The sequence below is a fragment of the Lontra canadensis genome, unplaced genomic scaffold (genome assembly GCF_010015895.1).
Source record: "Lontra canadensis isolate GAN:19392208 unplaced genomic scaffold, GSC_riverotter_1.0 scaffold61, whole genome shotgun sequence".
Lineage (NCBI taxonomy): Eukaryota > Metazoa > Chordata > Mammalia > Carnivora > Mustelidae > Lontra > Lontra canadensis.
The window spans coordinates 1,019,638-1,040,224 of NW_022631055.1; the positions used below are offsets into that span (position 1 = coordinate 1,019,638).

At 35.5% G+C, this 20,587-nt stretch overlaps 1 protein-coding gene across 6 annotated transcripts in view; it reads left to right on the top strand.

Annotated features, from left to right (window-relative positions):
- PPP4R3B (protein phosphatase 4 regulatory subunit 3B) overlaps positions 1-20,587 on the top strand; it is a 69,105-nt gene that overhangs the window by 15,548 nt on the left and 32,970 nt on the right. For all 6 annotated transcript variants that reach the window (XM_032877734.1, XM_032877735.1, XM_032877733.1 and 3 more), the window contains 4 exons: positions 5,434-6,057; positions 13,748-13,825; positions 15,144-15,260; positions 16,629-16,745. In XM_032877734.1, the coding sequence (XP_032733625.1) occupies positions 5,434-6,057; positions 13,748-13,825; positions 15,144-15,260; positions 16,629-16,745 (936 nt within the window). The remainder of the gene's footprint in view (positions 1-5,433; positions 6,058-13,747; positions 13,826-15,143; positions 15,261-16,628; positions 16,746-20,587) is intronic.

A 20,587-nucleotide genomic window follows, 5' to 3' on the forward strand; every position in this document is an offset into this window, starting at 1 on the left:
TAGGGTAGGGATATATTTAAAGAAACAGGTTTTCTGATAAAGCCATGATTTACTTTTTTTTTTTTTTAAGATTTTATTTATTTATTTGACAGAGATCACAAGTAGGCAGAGAGGCAGAGAGAGAGGAAGGGAAGCAGGCTCCCTGCTGAGCAGAGAGCCCGATGCACGGGGCTCAATTCCAGGACCCTGGGACCATGACCTGAGCCAAAGGCAGAGGCTTTAATCCACTGAGCCACACAGGCGCCCTGCCATGATTTACTTTTTATATTTCATATTGATTACTCATTTTCCTCCTTGATTTATTGCAGTTTGTATCCTATGAGAAACTTGTACAGAAGTATTTAGCATAGAATTCAACTGACAGTTAACAAAATCCATTTCTTCCTTGTGCCAGTCATTTTCTATCAGCATTGATGTTGAGGAGGCTTTAACTCAGTTTCCCAGTATTAATATTAGAGTAAAATTATGAGGCTTATGTACCTAAGGTAGTGGGAGCAACAGTGCTAGTATTATATCATATTGCAGTATGGTAGTAGATGTAACCTGAAAAGGAGGAGTCTGGCACATTACTAGAATCGTTAACAGTCATTAACAATTGTTTCAGTTCATCAGGTTCATTTACAGGCCTCCATTCAACCTTGTTAAGTCTCAAGAATAGGTGATTTTAGCAGACATATGGCTTTTACCCTTCAAGCATCTGATACAGTTGAGCTAAAAGAATATCATCTCTTGCTCCGATCCTTTCTTGAGGGTCTAGTGTTAATATTGGATTTATCTTGTTGCTTTACCCATTTGTTCATTCCTTTGCACTTGGTTACTATTTCTTCCTGTATGTCACTGATTTTTACTCACACTTTTTTATCTTTGGAAGGAATGTTAGATTTGGCCACTCTGCTGGTCCAGGAAGCTTAATTTTGTACTAAACTACTGAGTATTGTGCTTTTTTTTTTTTAATTTTTTTTAAGATTTTTTTTAATTTATTTGAGAACGAGAGAGCATGAGTGGGTTGGAGGGAAAGGGAGAAGCAGACCTGTAGAGCAGAGAGCCTGACATAGGGCTCGATCCCAAAACCCTGAGTTCATGACCTGAGCTGAAGGCAGATGCTTAACCTTCTGAGCCACCCAGGTGCCCCCATGTACTGTACGTTTTAAATGCATGTTGCTGAATATACATTTAGTTTATCGCTTCTCACAACTGCCTGGTATTCCACAGAACCATATGCTGTTTTACTTTCCATTTCTGAGATGTCATTGCTGACCTTTGAAAAAACAACTTTAATTTCAATAAAAATCATATTACTCAGTCACTTCTTAACTCCTTATAGTGAAAAAGTAAAACAACTCTGAAAAGTATGATAGCTCAAGGACAATAAATTTCTTAAGGGGAGTGGTGAATAATAGTAATTGTTTTTGTCTTAGATAAAGATTTGTTACTAGTCATTAGAGTCCTTCACTTTCTAAACATTGATACCATATTTTGAATTGTCCCTTTGGTGGGGCAAGGCAGCACTGTAAGATTTAGAACAGGGAGATGTGTGCCTGTGTGTCACAAATGGGTGAAGGGCAGCCGTGACAGAAGGAGGGAGAAGATTGAGCATGGCATGTGGGAAAGCCCCAGAAGGCCACACAAAGATGCAACCAGTCACTCTACTTATGTCTCTCTGAGCTGTTACTATAGAGGCCCAGGGTATAAGTCGCTGGTACCCACCTTGGCCCTCATTAGTGCTTAATGCCCCAAAAATGTGGGGTCTCTGTTAGGTCCCTATAAATTTTTTGGCTTCACTCAGATTCTTTTATGTGTGGAAGAACTTATAAAAAGAGCTAAGATAATTTCTGTATATGTAGCTCTTAGCATAAAGTCAAAAGTACATATGGAAGCATTAACCTCAGAAAATGGGAGGGTAGGGACATTTTTTTTGGAAAGAAATTAAGAAAAAGTGAAAATAAGTTGTGAGATGAAGAAGGGTGTCAGAATACGTTAAATAACAATGGTCTCTTTTTTCAAAGGAAAAATTCTGTCTCCTGAGATTTAAAGTAGAAAGTAATAGTGTTTGACACTTAAAAGGGGGGGAAAATTAGAGCAGCAGCTTTAAGGAAGTAAGCTTGAAGTGTGGAAAAGAAATTTCTGTTGAGAACCCTACTGATAGTGTAAATTTTTTTTTAACACACTCAGCACAATTAGTTGACAGACTCATGCCATAGTTGGATGACTGATTTGTGCCACAGAAGGGAGAATGTTAAGGTCCGATTGTGTTATAGTAACAAATTCCTAAAATATCAGTGGCTCACAACAAAAGTTTGTTTTTCCCTAATGCTATTTGACCAATGAGTGACAGAGTTGGACAGGAAGAGGTTGTGCTTACCACATCCACTCGGGGACCCAGGTTGTTAGAGAATTAATTTTAATACTTCCAAGATCATTGCAAAGTGAGAATGAAAGGAGGCAAGTCAGAGCATTGGCTTTTAAAAGTTCTTCCAGAAGTTACACATGACACTTTTCCTCATGGCCATTTCATTGGTCAAAACAAATCACGCAATTACATATAACTTCATGGAAACAAGGAACTCGTGCCACAAAAGGGAGAGAACCAGAAATACTTGAACAGCATTATTGACATCCAGACAGTCACTTGGGTTTATGTGGGATTGACAGATCGTATCAGGGAGTGTTAAATTTAGGAGAGCGTCCAGGAAGCTTGTAGGAGTAATACTGGATAACATAGAAATGGACATACTATAACCTTGTAAATGCTTTTGTAGCTGTGCTTTTAATTCTGAAACATGCAGACTAAATTCATTTGAAGTGTGAGTTAAAGATTTTATTCCTAAGTAATCTCTACACCCAACCTGGGACTTGAATTCATAACCCCAAGATCAAGAGTTGCACACTCCACAGACTGAGCCAGCCAGACGCCCCCTTCTGATTTCTTATTCTTTCGTTATAACCTATGATTCTTTTTCCTCTTTCTTCCCCACTTTGTACTCTACTTCTCTTTCTTAGGTTACCGTCAGAGTCTTCCGGCTTTAGGTGTTACCCTGATACCAGATTTCTACCTTCTGACCTACTTGTTTTCCAGAGTAGTATATCTACAGATTTAGTTGCCAGCTGGGTATTCAGTTGCCTCAAACTTAATAGAACTCAACTTTTACTAACCATTCCTCTCCCATACTATCAGTTTTTATTAAAGGAACCATAATCTTCCCAATGACAGATTTAAAACTATAGCGTCATTGTGGTTCCTTCTCTCTTTTGTCCCTTATCAGTCCCACCATCACTATCCAAATTTACTTGTTCATGTAGACTTTGGAATAGCACCCTAAGTTATCTATATTCTCAAATTTATTCCAAACACCTGATGCCCAGTTGACTTTTCTAAAGGACAGTGCTGCACATTTACTTCCCTGAACAATAACTCCAAGTGTTCTAGCTTGACTTTCTATAATCTGGCTTTAATCTACATTTCTAATTTTGCTGTTTGCTCTATGCATGTCACGTTTCCATATGTCTGCCTCTACTATTCCCTTTGCATTTTGCATGCCTTTATCCTCATCTGAATTGTACCCTTCTTTGAAAGTACAGATGCCACTTTGAAGATCTCAAATACCACTGCTTTTATGATTTCTTCCTTACAGTCTCTCCTCACCACCCTCTGTACTCCCAAGAGCTGGAAGGAATTTCCCCTCCTCTGAATTTCCATGGTATTTTATCTGAACTGCTCTTATGACTTTGTTACCCACCCTTTCTCTTGTATTTATGTGTCAGTCTCCCTAAATCCAGCAACTCTGTTGAGGACCCAGAAGTAAAAGTACTCCAGGAGAAAAAGCATCCTTTATGCACCAGTATATCTGTCTACTTCCTCTAAGTTCTTAGGACTTTTTTCATGTTGTTTTGGCAGATTTGGAAATTTCTGGAGGTTTTTCATCTCTGGATATTTGGATATATTGAGGTGAAAAGAGGATAATTGTACTCTTATGTTAGGAAATAGAAGAAATTTATAAAGAATAAAGTTTTTATGTTAGTCATTATAGAAATCATTATAGAAAACTTGTTATAAGTTAGCCATGCTTTTGTTGAGCTGTCAACATGAATCATAAAAAAGTTTTTTATTATTTTTCTAGATATTATAACTTGGAGGTTTTATCACAGATGTTAAATGAAAGCCAGTTTTTAAAGGATATTCTTTGTTCTTTTTTATTTTTTTAAAAAGATTTTATTTATTTGAGAGAGAGAAAGCACAAGAGCAGGGTGTGAGGGGCAGAGGGAGAAGCAGACTCCCCACTGAGCAGGGAGCCTGATGCGGGGCTCATTCCTGGAACTCTAGGATCATAACCTGAGCCGAAGGCAGATACTTAACTGACAGAGCCACCCAGGTACCCCAAGAATATTCTGTTTTTTTAGAGCAGTTGTAGGCTCATAGCAAAAGCAACTATTTGTCCAAAAGTGAATTTCAAAAGTAATTTGAGGGAATCTTCTCACTCTTGAATATACAAAGATTTGGGTTTTAGTTTGGTTTAAGCTTAGTAGTATTTGGGGTTCCTGAATGGCTCAGTTGGTTAAGCATCTGACTCTTGATTTCAGCTCAGATCATGATCTCAGGTTTGTGAGATCAAGCCCTGCATCGGGCTCCAGGCTGGGCATGGAGCCTACCTAAGATATTCTCTCTCTCCCCCACATCCCTTCTAAAATATATACACCCACACACACAAACACACACATACATATATACACAGAGACATATATAAAATTTATATACACACACACATATAATACATGTATATGTAATAAAAATAATAAACTTAGTAGTGTTTTTGTCAGGCCAATATGATGGTGCATTAAGAGTCATACATAGTGATTTGGGGGACCCACAGAAGAGTTAACCTTCTGCGGAATTCAAAATTGGTAGGAATAGTGAAGTTACTAAACAGCTGCACGTGGTATTACGTAACATCATATAAATCAATGTAACATTAGCTTAAATGTGCACATTGTTAGGGATCAGAGTTAACCTGAAGTTATAAGTTGGGAAATTTAGAGATGAAATTGGGAATCAAGTAATTGACTCTGAACTGGATATGTTTTGACTCTGAACTGGATATGTTTTCCCTCTCTAGAATTCACTTCTTTTTTTTTTTTTTTAAGATTTATTTATTTATTTGACAGAGAGATCACAAGTAGGCAGAGAGGCAGGCAGAGAGAGAAGCAGGCTCCCCGCTGAGCAGACAGCCCTGAGATCATGACCTGAGCCGAAGGCAGAGGCTTAACCCACTGAGCCACCCAGGTGTCCCTAGAATTCACTTCTAATTAACAGTGACTGTGCGGCTAATATTTCTTTGCAGGGTATTTTTACTTAAATTCAGTGGTCAGTGATTTGATTTCCAAAATTCTGACTTCTTTTGTATTTTAAGGTAACCAGCTGTACTTGGATGTTTTTAGGTTCAAGGTAAGGATCCATCAGTGGAAGTCACACAGGACCTCATTGATGAATCAGAAGAAGAACGATTTGAAGAAATGCCTGAAACCAGTCATCTAATTGACCTGCCCACATGTGAACTCAATAAACTTGAAGAGATTGCTGACTTAGTTACCTCAGTTCTCTCCTCACCTATCCGTAGGGAAAAGCTGGCTCTGGCCTTAGAAAATGAAGGCTATATTAAAAAACTACTGCAGCTGTTTCAAGCTTGTGAGAATCTAGAAAACACTGAAGGCTTACACCATTTGTATGAAATTATTAGAGGAATCTTATTCCTAAATAAGGCAACTTTGTTTGAAGTAATGTTTTCTGATGAGTGTATCATGGATGTTGTGGGATGCCTTGAATATGACCCTGCTTTGGCTCAGCCAAAAAGGCATAGAGAATTTTTGACCAAAACTGCAAAGTTTAAGGAAGTTATACCAATAACAGACTCTGAACTAAGGCAAAAAATACATCAGACTTACAGGGTACAGTACATTCAGGACATCATTTTGCCTACGCCATCTGTTTTTGAAGAGAATTTTCTTTCTACTCTTACGTCTTTTATTTTCTTCAACAAAGTTGAGATAGTCAGCATGTTGCAGGTAAGTAAATAAAGGTGTTCTTACGTTTTTTCAGATGCTTACTTCCCTTAATAGTTTGGGCTGGTATTCGTTCCTTTTTGAAAGATTTCTTTTGTTTACTTTAAATATACCGTCAAATCTAGAAAACAGGACTTTATCTTATGAGTTTTTGAAGGAAGTACACTTCTTAATGCGACCTTTTACTTTTTTTTTTTTTTTTTGTAATTTTATTTTATTTTTTTTTTCCGGTGTTAGCACCACACCCAGTGCTCCATGCAATACATGCCCTCCTTAATACCCACCACAGGCTCACCTAAGCCCCCACCCCCTTCCCTCCAAAACCCTTAGTTTGTTTCTCAGAGTCCAAAGTCTCTCATGTTTTGTCTCCCCCTCCAATTTCCCCCAACTCACTTCTCCTCTCCATCTCCCAGTGTCCTCTGTATTACTCTTTTTATGCTCCACAAGTGAGACCATATGATAATTGACTCTCTCTGCTTGACTTATTTCACTCAGCATAATCCCTTTTTTTTTTTTTTAAGAATTTATTTATTTATTTGAGAGAGAGACAGTGAGAGAGAGCATGAGCAAGGAGAAGGTCAGAGAGAGAAGCAGACTCCCTGCGGAGCCGGGAGCCCGATGCGGGACTCGATCCCGGGACTCCAGGATCATGACCTGAGCCGAAGGCAGTCGTCCAACCAACTGAGTCACCCAGGCGTCCCGAGCATAATCTCTTGATTATGTTTTCATGTTTATACAAAATTTGGGTATTCATCCTTTCCGATGGAGGCATAACACTCCATTGTATATGTTGACCACATCTTCTTTATCCAGTCGTCTGTTGAAGGGCATCTTGGCTCTTTCCACAGTTTGGCGACTGTGGCCATTGCTGCTATGAACATTGGGTATAGATGGCCCTACTTTCACTACATCTGTATCTTTGGGGTAAATACCCAGTAGTGCAATTGCAGGGTCATAGAGTAGCTCTATTTTTAATTTCTTAAGGACTCTCCATACTGTTTTCCAAAGTGGCTATACCAAGTTACATTCCCACTAACAGTATAAGAGGGTTCCCCTTTCTCCACATCCTCTCCAACACTTGTTGTTTACTGTCTTGTTGACAGTAAACCTTTACTGTTGACCTTTTACATTTTTAAGTGTTCTATGATGAAACTTTTTTAAACTTCATTTTTGCATATATTTTAAAAATTAGAAAATATATATGACATAAAATTCATCATTTTAACCATTTTTAAGTATATAATTGTAGCATTAAATACATTCACAGTGTTATGCAGCCATCACCACTATCCATTTCCAGAACTTTTTCATCATCCTGAGCAAAAGCAACTATTTAAAGACTATCTTTTAGTCCATTTTGTGAGACCTAGTTATTATTAGGGGTATATATGAATTTGTACGTGTTCTTGAAGTTTCCCAAACAATTCACATGTGCAGCCAGTACTGAGAAACATTAATTTTCAGGAAATAACAGACTTTTTACTATGTGAGGTTGGTTTTATTGCCTCCTTCAGTTGCAAAATAGAGGAGTTTATGCCATGTTTTTCATGTTAATCCTTTATACCCTAACAGTGTAGTAAGGATGATTTTGAAGATTTTGTTTTGCTTGTGGTATACTATACCCGTAGTTTCCTACATAACTGTTTTTGTTATGTCCATATCACTCATTAAATTTTTCGTGTAGCTTCTGTGTACATAGTGTAGTGGGTTCCCAAGTGTGTTCTTGGGGCTCCTAAAACCCTTTCAGAGAGGTCTGTGAAGTTTTTCCTTTTCCAGCTTCTTGTTACTGTGAGGCGATATTTTCTTCGTATACTTCAGCCATAACATCACAGACTGGATGTGAAAGAAGATAGGAGAATATAGCTTTCTTCTATTAAGCCAAACATTATAGAAGTTCACAAAAATGTAAAACAGAGCCACTTTTTTCTAATTTATAAAATTTGCTCATATAAAATATTTACATAAACTTACAATCACTTATTTCTAGAACAAATTAATGGTTTATTTTATTTTATTTTTTTTTTTTTTTTTTAAGATTTTATTTATTTATTTGACAGAGAGAGATCACAAGTAGACAGAGAGGCAGGCAGAGAGAGAGAGAGGGAAGCAGGCTCCCCGCTGAGCAGAGAGCCCGATGTGGAACTCGATCCCAGGACCCTGAGATCATGACCTGAGCTGAAGGCAGTGGCTTAACCCACTGAGCCACCCAGGCGCCCAAATTAATGTTTTTAAATGTCTCAGTTGTGATTATAAATATTGATAAACATAATCCACATAATAAAAGCTCTTTTGAGTTCTCCATTATTTTTAAGAGTTTAAAGTGGTCCTGAGACCAAAAAGTTGAGGATCTCTGTCTTGTTACTTAGCTATGAGATTCCATTTTATGTTGCTTCCAACCACCATTCACCTTTCTCTTGTTACTGTATTTTCTGTTTAGGATTTACTTCTCTAGATCATTCTTTCACCTCACAGTTTTTCCTTATTCCACAGTAACAGGTATAAGGAAAATTAGACTTATGAATGAGGTTCCATTTATAGTATATAGGACCTGCTTTTAAAAAAAAAAAAACAAAAACCGGGGCACCTGGGTGGCTCAGTGGATTAAGCCTCTGCCTTCAGCTCAGGTCATGATCTCAGGGTCCTGGGACCAAGTCCCGCAGGGAGCCCGCTTCCCCCTCTCCCTCTGCTCCTCCCACTGCTTGTGCTCTCTCTCCTTCTCTCACTCTCTGTCAAATAAATAAATTCTTAAAAAAAAAAAAACAAAAACATAACTTACTGTACAATTCAAGGTCCCATTTGACTTGCTAACTTCTGTTACAGTTCAGGAGTTTGGAAGTAGACTCAGTATAAGCTGATGTAAAGAACTCATTGACAGAAAACTCAAGTGCAGAAGCTTTCAAATGACTACTTTTGACTTCAGAAGGGTTTCTAAATCTATAATACTTGATCATAAATGCTTTTTTTGTTTTAAAAAATAAATTATGCAAACTAATCTATAAATAAATACTTATAGTGTCATTTTATGTATTTTGTTATAGATCTATTTATAAAAAGGCTGTAATTATATAAATCACATGTAGCTTTAAGAAAAGAAAGTCTTACTCATTTCTGGTCCATTAGATGAATTTATGAAACAGATACTGTGAATTACCTGTTGTTTATCCAGGGTTTACCACTTAGTTATCTCTTATATGTCAGCAGTGATGCTGAATTCTATTTTTTTTATTCTCAACAGTATGTGAGAACAGAGGAATTAGGATTATGGTGACTGGCCTCTAAAGGCTCATTTCCTAAAGCCCAGCTCTGAGGCTTCCATGTACAAATTTTTTGTCTAGGTATTAGATATTTCCAGATACCCTTCTAGCTAGAATACATATCTGTAGCTTTATTTATTTGAGAAAGAAAGAGCAAGCATGGGCACACACGCATGAGCTGGGGAGGAGGAAAGAATCTTTAGCACCAGCTGTGGGGCTCCGTCTCAGAACCGTAGCCAAAACCAAGAGTCAGAGGCCTAATTGACTGAGCCACCCAGGCGCCCTGATAACTATAGCTTTTTAAATGAGTATTAACTTTCTGTATGAATTACATAAGCAAGTAAAAATGTAAAAATTCTGTTTATCTGTACCAAAATAAGTAAGTGTGAAGGTACATAAAATAACTCCTAGCCTGAATTAGGTTAATTAACAGAAATTATATGAAAGTACTTACTGTGATCACTGGCTCCTGGTATGTGCTCTAATACATGTTGAGATTCTCTTAAGCTTGATTGGAGCATAAGAGTTTAGTTAACCTTAACTTTCTAACTAACTGCAGATCAAAATCCCATGTGCCCAGAATTGAGAAATATTCTTAAAAATGTTTTAATTACAGCCAGTAAAGTGAGGTTATTTTTACACAGAGAGCTACAGGTAAGATCCTTTTCACGACAGGAAGTTTTAACTTCTTCCTTCACTAGAAATGGTGGAGGACAGGTATCGCAAATGTTGACATTTTAACATATATATTTTCACTATTTCATAAATGAGAATTGAGTCAAAAACCAGTGAAATCAGTAGTTTAGTTCTTTTTTTGACATATTTTGTGGATTTCAGCACTAGAAAAGGAAATTTCTAACCTTTCTTCCCAGTTACTAAGTAAATATATAAAATCTTTCAGTTTCTTTAAGAAAACAACTTACAGTAATACAGTTCTTAATATAGTTCTCCATTTTGTTTTAGAGGTTTTTGAACCCATACAGGATTTAACATATTCCATTTTATCTTACTAGATTTGGCCTATTCTACTTTGTTATGTATGTTTTACTTTCGTTTGTTGCATAATAATGACTACTTAGGACTCTGACCTATAGTTTATTATACAGTGGGAATGACAAAAATCTCATCATGCCAGAGACCTGGATTCTAAATCCATTTCTCTTACTAGACAGCCTCAGATAAGTCCACTCTTTGGACATCAGTCTCTTGAAATTTAAAATTAGAATAGGCAATCTATGTAACCTTTTAAAGCCTGATCTAATCTAAATTTCTGCATTAGATGAGTAATGGTAAATGGGTTCTAGGTTTGGGTGGTGTTATTGTTGTTCAAATAAACTCTGCATCCAGTGTGGGTCTTGAACTCGGAACTCTAAGATTAAGAGTTGCATGCTCTACTGACTAAGTAAGCCAGGCACCCCTGGGTTTTTGGATTTTGAACCTGTGCCTGTTTTTATATTACTGCAAAGAAAAGTTTGATTCAGACTTTGTAAAAGTGGCTCTTCATTCCCCCCATAAGATTTTGCTGTGTAAGTCAAAAAAGTAGCCACACACAATTTGTCTTAAAAGTTATGTTTTATTAAAAACAAAGGCTTTTAAAACTAAATAAAAAAGAAAAACTAAAGTTATCTAAAGAGACTAGTTTGATTACTTGGAGAAACAGGTATTTAGGGGGAAACATTATAGCTGTATTTATGATGGACTTATAAATTGTCAATTTTTTTTTTAAGATTTTATTTGTTTGAGAGAGAGAGCTCTAAAGCTCATAGGCGGGGCGGGGGCGGGGCAGGGGGAGAAGAGGAAAAGGGAGAAGCAGACTCCCCACTGAGCAGGGAGCTTGATTCAGGGCTCAATCTGAAGACCAGAGTCTGAGCCAAAGGCAGATGCTTCACTGACTGAGCCACCCAGGCACCCCAGTTAATTGCTTTTTTAATGTACATCGGAACAGAGTGCTTCTGTAGAGTATTATCAAGAGTAAGTTTAGGAATCAGAAAAAAGTAATATAATAAGAGTTAAAATATTCTCCTAGCAGCCTATTATACTTGAAATTGCCTCCATAATACATTACACAGTTCTAGCTGTCAGCACACAAATAATGAATTGTGGAAGAAATTGCATTTATCAAAAATTGAAACTATTTTCCTATGAAAGTATTCTCAAAAAAAGTTAAAAAAAAAACCTTTTAGACAAGAAAGGAAGATTTAATCTGGGAGAGATGGAAGAAGAAGAAATTTATAAAAGGTTTAAGTGGAAATAAATACATAGTTATTCACCAAAACCTAAAATACTGAGATGCAAAGGATTTGGAAAAAGTAATCTGAGAAGTAAGTATAATGCTATTGAATTCTCTCAGAAAAAGATGGTTCAGGCCATGGTATATAAGGACTAGAAGAAGTCAATAAAATAAAGAACAAAAGAAACACCATTCTGAGTTAGACTAATGAACCGGGGAAGGGGGGTGGTTTTGAGTAACATTGATGAGTGGTTAGTGGGAAAATAGGTTACAACGTCCATGATCCTATCTAGTGGTTTTTACTCATATTTTTTATATATACACTTTTATCTTTTTTTAGAAAAACTTAAGGAATTGATACTGCTTCACCGATGATCCACCTTAAGTAAAATGGCAGGTATTTAAGGCATATGCTTAACATGTCATGATTTGATAATCAGCCATGAAGATATCGCTATTATGAACATCTTAGAACATGCTACCTTAATTAAAATTAATGCAAGTTATATTTCATAAAAGTGAATTTTAAAAATAAAATTCTGAAATATACTTTTATATATAAAATTTTCTGGGGCACCTGGGTGGCTCAGTGGGTTAAAGCCTCTGCCTTCAGCTCAGGTCATGATCCCAGGGTCCTGGGATTGAGCCCCGCATAGGGCTTTCTGCTCAGCGGGAAGCCTGCTTCCTCCTCTCTCTCTCTCTCTGCCTGCCTCTCTGCCTACTTGTGATCTCTGTCTGTCAAATAAATAAATAAAATCTTAAAAAAAAAAAAAAAAAAGCACAGGTTTCTTTTTGTTTTAGATTTCTTTTTTTTTTTTTTAATTGTATTTTTTCAGTGTTCCAAAATTCATTGTTAAAAGCACAGGGTTTTTTTTTCTTAGCAGGTTTTGTGGAAATCTCCAAAGTGAATTTCAGTATTCATGTCAGTTTTTTCCTTTGTAATTTAATAATCCATACTTATTGTGAAAAATAAAATACAAACAGAAAAGCACTCATAATCCATCACCAAAAGATAATCACAATTAACACTCTAATGTTTACCCCTTTTAGACTTTAGACACACAAATTCATATTAAAAATAAGATGATACAATACATACCCCACGATATTTTTGTTTGTCCTGGTAAACCGTGCTTATAGAAACCAACACATATCTGCCCTATAATACCTCAGAGTCATCAGTGTGAAAAGCAGTTACTGTGTTTTATCATTTAGTTTTATCCTTGGGAACCACAAGAAAATGTAAGCCTGTACCCCAAATGGCCCTAGATAATTATATTTTGTGAGTTCTTATATTTTAAAAGGCTTTGCAGTCTTAACCACTGCCAGAATTCAGTCTCCTTTACTGCTTTTCCTGTGCCATATTTGTAATTTCTCATTTTTCTAATCTATGGTGGATTGACAATGAGATCTTCAAACTTGTTTGAATTATATTTAAATTAAAAGTAAATAAATGGGGGCTTCTGGGTGGCTCAGTCAGTTAAGCATCTGCCTTTGTCTCTGGTCATGATCCCAGAAGTCATGATCCCAGGGTTCTGAGATGGAGCTCCTCTTCTGGCTCCCTGCTCAGCAGGGGGTCTGCTTCTCCCTCCCTCCGCCTCTTCCTCAGTTTGTGCATGCGTGCGCACTCTCTCTCCCTCTCTCTCTCACTCCCTCTCAAATAAATCCTTAAAGAAAAAAGTTAATGAATAGACCCTGAGAGGGAGCTGCAGATCCTTTAACTATAGAGTTAAAATACGTGAGTTTTCATGCATGACTTCTAGAACATAACTGGTCTCCCCACTCCGCCCCCGCCAAGGGTTCTTTATAGCTGAAGTTTCTGGTTAAATGAGGTATTAATGTATAACTAATACTAAATGGTATAGTCAGGGTTTGAAACTTGTAGCGTTAATTTTTTCTTTTTTTAATTTTTATTTGACAGAGATCACAAGTAGGCAGAGAAGCAGGTGGAGGGGCGGGGAAGCAGACTCCCTGCTGAGCAGAGAGTCCGATGTGGGGCTCAATCCCAGGACTCTGGGATCATGACCTGAGCCGGAGGCAGAGGCTTAACCCACTGAGCCACCTAGGCACCCCTAACATGAATTTTAAGTTTCATGATGAAACCATTATTAGGTTTTCAGCTTTTTTTATTATAATTGGTGTAAATCATACAAATGATTGTAACTTTTTATATTAGACTGTTTCATAGTAATTATTTCTTCTCATGTAGGAAGATGAAAAGTTTTTGTCTGAAGTTTTTGCACAGTTAACCGATGAGGCTACAGATGATGATAAACGGCGTGAATTGGTAAGTTATTTATTGAAATTTGAACCTTTAAAGAACACTTAACTTTTGGCATATATAGCTTTTAATATTGAGTTCGTTAAGAGAATTTTTTATAAATATGAGATGAAAGATAGATATTTATATTTTATAATTATTCTCTAGGTTTCTCCTACCTACTGTGTTGTATATTTACCAGTTTCTTAAAGTATCTTGATGTGATTTTTACCCTGCAGTGAGGGGATTTATGTGTCTTACAAAACCCAAAATTAGATACAGGGTTTATTTTAGGACAGAATTGCAAACTCATATATTTTTATAGCTATAGTTGCATTAAAGAACAGCTCTTTTTTTTTTTTTTTTTTTTTTTTTTTTAGCGGGGAAAAAAGGTAAGAACCATGCTTCTTGACTAAATGCATGATAAGTAATTTTGGTTCTTGGAAATGTTTTTTTTCTTTTCAAAATGTATGTATTTTCTGAGGTATAACTCATGCTTTGGAGGAAGAAACTGCTAGTAAATTGCTGTTTACTAGCAGTTTGTCATTTTTTAAAATCAGGTGCTTGGGTTTTGAAAAAGAATTGAAGAAAGATGCGGACTTAAAGTCAGCCAAGTCATCTTGGTATAGTTGATTGCCTACTCGGTTTTCTCATTTATAAAATTAGTTCTTTAAACTCGGGAATGTCTAATGTCCTTTCCAATTCTTAAAAACAGAATTGTACTTTTGAGAGCTCTCTGAGAACCCAGCCTCCATTTGTTATACAGCATGTTTCTGTGAAAGTACATGGCTGTAATTCAAGATACATGCCTTACATGACATTTTTGCACCTAAATCATTAGTTAAGAATATTATATCTGCATTCACCCTCTGGGACTCTACATATAACATGTACACTGTAATGTCTTTGGAGAGTTCATTGTTCAGTGTTCAGAAATAATGCAAAGTTCACTTTTAGAAAGATGCTAGGTTTTTTTTGTTTTGTCTTAAGATGTTATTTATTTATTTGACAGAGAGAGAGAGATCACAAGTAGGCAGAGAGGCAGGCGGGGGGTGGGGGGAAGCAGGCTCCCTGCTGAGTAGAGAGCCTGATGCAGGGCTCCATCCCAGGACCGTGAGATAATGACGTGAGCCAAAGGCAGAGGCTTAACCCCCTGAGCCACCCAGGTGCCCCGAGATGCTAGTTTTTAATATGTTCTTTGAATACAGCTTTAAAGGAGCCAGGACACCCTAAGAAATCAAGGTCCTTGAGAAGGGCATATTATACTGTGGTACATCACATTAAAGTGTGCCCCAAGTTTGCTCTTATGTGTGTCAACTTCTGACTTTATTTTCTAATATTACAGGTTAACTTTTTCAAGGAATTTTGTGCATTTTCTCAGACATTACAACCTCAAAACAGGGATGCATTTTTCAAAACTTTGGCAAAGTTGGGAATTCTTCCTGCTCTTGAAATTGTAATGGTAATTATATGGTTTCTTTTCATGTTTCTGAAGTTGTGAATTTGTAGTATTTCTATATTATGTATGTGAAAATATTTATTATAGTAATGCATATTGAATTATATATATTAGCTTATGATTCACTTGATAGTGAATTACTATCAAATAATTCACAAGTGTGTGTTCAGCTTTTGGATTTTTATTAACTTAAATTTGTAATATTAATATGTAAGTACCTGCATATAATATGGCTTCAAGTGAATAAAAATCCTGCATGTTTTTTCAGGACTGTTATTTGTTCTGTAACAATATTATGTTTCATAGAAACTATTAAAATACCTTTTGTTTTTAGACCAGTGAGTAGATGGAGGACAGACTGAACCAAGGTGGCTCATGCTGCAGTATGGTTTAGGGCAGTGGTTCTCACACAATTGTTTATATAATTTTTATCCATTGGTGTTGTATGAAAAATTGAAACTGAAAATTTTTAAAAATACTTATTTAAGATGATAAATATATTTTACAAATAATATAACTTTTATGAAAAAATAATTTTCCAGAAACAAAAAAAATTTTAGTGAGGAGTGGCATTTCACCTTTTTGCCCATCCCTTTAACATTTGGTGTAAGAGAATACAGCTAGATTCTTATAGCAACTTCTGCATTTGATTTGTTGTGATATCATATGTCTTGTAGCCTCTGGAAAACCCCACTATACATGTGATATACTGAGAGTGAAAAGGGCCAGTAATGCCCTAGTATTGTTTATTTTTATGAAAATAGTTTTAATCTCATGCACATCCCTGGACCACACTTTGAGAATGAGTTAAGGAATGTTTTCAGAATCACTTGAAGATTTTTTAACTTTTGAGTCATTTATCCTTCATCTATCAAAGAGGGAAAAGCATTCAGGATCACTACCTTAGAAAACTAAGATATGGACAAAGAGTAAAAATACCCAGAGTGCTTTTCAAAAGCATCTTCTGTTAGGAGAGTCATAAAAGAGAGAATCAGTTTCTGAGGAGTAACTGGCAAATTCAGGACCAAAGACAGATTCTGGAAAATTTTGAAGTCTTAACTAGGTAACATCATTCACATATTGCATATATGTAAATACAAAAAAAAATTTATAGCATTTGTAAAGTATAATAGTATAATCCTATGCTGATTCCTAAATATTGCTAAATATTCTCTGAATATTTATCTTTCTGATGGCAAAAACTGAAACTAATTGAGCTGCTTAAAGCTTTGAATACTTATTCAAGGAAAGGAAGAAAAGATTCCAGTACAATGTCTAAATCCAAATACTTGGTGTGTATAGATTTGGGAAAGAAAGGGAATGTGGCATAATTTTCGTTAACAGTCTTTAACCCAATTTTCCTTTTACCAGGGCATGGATGATTTGCAAGTCAGATCAGCAGCTACAGATATATTTTCTTATCTAGTAGAGTTTAGCCCATCCATGGTCCGAGAATTTGTAATGCAAGAAGCCCAGCAGAGTGATGATGTAAGTAATAATGCTCTGGTTCTGTGTGAATTACCTCTACTGTTTGCATACTATTGAGAAAAAAAGATAACTACAGTCTAAATCTTCAGTGAAGCAAAATAGATTTCTTTTTTTTTTTTAAAGATTTTATTTGTTTATCCGACAGTCAGAGATCACAAGTAGGCAGAGAGGCAGGCAGAGAGAGAGGAGAAAGCAGGCTCCCTGCTGAGCAGAGAGCCCGATGTGGGGCGGGGGGGCCTCAATCCCAGGACCCTGGGATCATGACCTGAGCGGAAGGCAGAGGCTTTAACCCACTGAGCCACCCAGGCGCCCCGCAAAATAGATTTCTGATCAGCTACGGCTTCAGCAAGCCTAGAATATGTGGCATTTGATTTGTTTATTTTAAAAAGCTGTATGCAAACTAGAGTTGAGTTAGATTATATTAGAATCAAATTATTCAAAAAAGTTCAAGTCTAATGATGTGTAATTTCAAGCCCCTTACGTCAGTCACTTCTAATATAACTAACAAGTTGTCTTCACTTGTTCAAATGTGTCTTTTTTTCCCATGTGAATAAATGTTTATTAATGAGACCAGTGTATTTTCCCACTATAGAAATACTTAAACTTTCCCCTTAAACTCTTTTAAGGACAAATGAGCATATAGCTGTAATTTAAAGTACCCTTTCTTACATCAAATATAGTTTAAATAGAAAATAAATATAATTATGTTCCATCCTAAAAAAGATTTTGATTTCTGTTGTTAATTTGACCCTTGTTACGAGTCACTGTTGAATTAAACTACAGTTTTTTTATATGTTTTGTGTTTAATCTCTTACTCTCTCCTTAGATTTCTACATTCTTAGATATTTCCAGTGTTGTTTTTTTTTTATTTTTAAGCAATTTTATTTTAGAATCAGTTTGAGCTAATGCTGCAGTTTTAGGCAGTAGAAAAGAAATAGAAGAAATCTTTATGTTAAGTATGTTTTAAGGTGTTTGGGTTTTTTTTTTCTTCATCCCAAATGGTACTACATCTGACTTCAAAGAAATAAATACCTGGTTTATTAATCAGTTTATAATCTCACTGTTGGTATGTGTATCTTTGTGCCATCCTTTACAGAAGGTAACTTTGAATTTAACACTCTTAATTGGTGCATTCTCAGTGATGTATATGATTAAGGACATTCATTATAAAATTGCTTCAGATCATGAAAGTAGTAAACTTTTAAAATTCTTAACTCTGAAAGTTTTTATTTCTGTTTTCATTAGAAATATTTCCTTGTTTTATTCAGTTGATGAATGAGACTTAGAAGTAATTACTGATCTTTAACTATGTAAAGTTCCTTTCTCAGTCTATTTCTTATAATCCTAGTCTTCAAGGTCTTCATTTCCCCAGATTTTCTGAGATCTAGCAGTTTAACAATTTAAAAATTCTGTTGCCTCAAGATAATGGAGTTAGACCACAAAAGAGGATAAAAAAATTTTTTTTTCTTCAAAATTAAGGATTCTGCATGCTAAATTCTTTGTTGACTTCTGGTAACCTTTGAAAAGAAAAGACTTACCTGTGTATTTGGTGGGCAGTTGCTATTTTGGAGCCCTTTTAAAGTAAATTCACAACATTCGAACTTTTCTTTCCAGTATTATGGAGCAGATTTGCTTTAAGAACCTGGATTACATATTAAAATACGTATTAAGCAACAGGAAATACTAACATTTTTTACTGTAGTCATTTTTTTCTAAGCTAGACAGATAACAGGAATAATTGCTGTCTTTTTGTTATTCCAGAGATTTCACATATTTTTATGCTAATGTTCTTTGAACTGCTCAGTAAAACTTATTTTAGAATCTGACGGGATAAGTAAACAACTATTACTGAACCACTTATTTTGGCAGGTATTTTCACTGTACTTCTCACTTAAAAATAAACTCATGTTAATTTTTAAAGATACGATAATCGCATTGGGATTTTTTTAAGAGTTCTTATTTTGTAAAGTTTTATACTGAAATACTTAAGAGAATTATATATGTGGAATTTACGATAATTCTGGAAGATGAAATTTGCCATAATAAAGTTAAAAAATACATAAGCTAATCTCTGAGCTATTTGATATTTTATATGGAACATAACACATTTCTTAAAATTGCATCCATTTTTTAACTTTTTGTTTTGAAATAATTTTAAATTTACAGAAAAGTTATAGTATAAAGAACTCCCATATACACTTCACCCAGATTCCCAGTTGTTAATATTTTATCTCTAATTTGCCTTATTCTTTCTTTGCTTATATTTGTATATACACACTTACCTACAGAAATAATTATTTTTGTTCTAAATCATTGAAGAATAAGGTACAGAAATGATCACAAGGTGTCTTTTTACCCATATCTACTTCAGTGTCTAGTAAAATTATCAAAATCAGGAAGTTAGCATTTTTACAGTATTAATATCTAACTGCAGTCCTACCTCAGATTTTGTCAGTTGTCCCAGTAATGTTCTTTTTAACCAAGACAATACTGAAAATTTTCTGGTCTAGTGTCCAACAATTTGGACTTGTCTGATGTTTCCCCATGATTTGATTTAGGTTATTTCTTTGTATCAGAAATGGTACAGAAGTAATGTTTTCTTTAGCGCATCACATCAAGGAATTCCCTTAAAATTAAAAAATGAACTGAAAGGGGTTTTTTTGTTCAGACTATTTTGCTGTTTCACAGACTTAAGGAATTGGACCATTAAGTTCTGTAGAATTTGAAGAGCTGCTTTTACTTTCTTCTGACATGTCAAATGGATCAAAAGAAGTATTGTTTTTCTAATTATTTTAGCCCTCATTCAAGTTGCTGCAGAACAAATTTCACGTGCATTTTTAAAATAATTTATACATTTAAAAAACAAAGATGTTTCCACAACATCCATCAGTTTTTATTCTACTTCAGAATAATGTTCCTGCTCCTATCATTCTTTCTTTTCCTCTTATTTACTATATTCATGGGATCTAAGATACATGGATGCTAATATTTTCTTTTTTTTTTTTTTTAAGATTTTATTTATTCACTCGACAGAGACCACAAGTAGGCAGAGAGGCAGAGAGAGAGGGGGAAGCAGGCTCCCCACTGAGCCACCCAGGCGCCCCAATGATGCTAATATTTTCTTGATCTTACCAGGAAGTGTTAGTGGAAAAATTTTCATTTGGCTTTTTGTCATGCTTGCCACGTAGCTTATAATAACTGTCTAATGCCATAGATTATAAAATGTATCTCTGTATCAAGAAGTTAAAAGTTTTAAGAAATCTTAGAACAATGAAATGAAGTATGTCCTTTATCTTTCCCAATCAGAAAATAGAGATGCCAACTGATAACTTGGATAATCTCTCAATTCCATGTGTAGGTACCCAGCACTTCCCTGCTTTTGCTGATTATTTTTTGCAATATTGCAAATTCTTAAACCCACAAAACTGTACTTTAAATAACAGTATGTGCTTCCAAGAATAGTATGAGGTTAGAGTGTGATGAAACCAATGGGAATATTATTTCACTAAAACTTTGATTTAGATATAACTAAAACCTTGAAAAATCTCTCGGAAATCTTGGTTAAACTCACTTGAATGTTGCTATTTAGGTGAAGGATAGCAAACTTTCCTTAAAAGGCCAGAAGATAAATAAGACTTGATGAGCTCTTTGGTATCTGTTGCAATTACTCAACCCTGCCATTGTAAGAGTGAATTGTCCAAAGATGGTGTAGCTATGCTCCAGTAAATGTTTTTAACTTTAAACTTTTTTTTTTAAAGATTTTATTTATTTATTTATTTGTCAGAGAGAGAGAGAGAGAGCACAGGCAGACAGAGTGGCAGAGGGAGAAGCAGGCTCCCTGC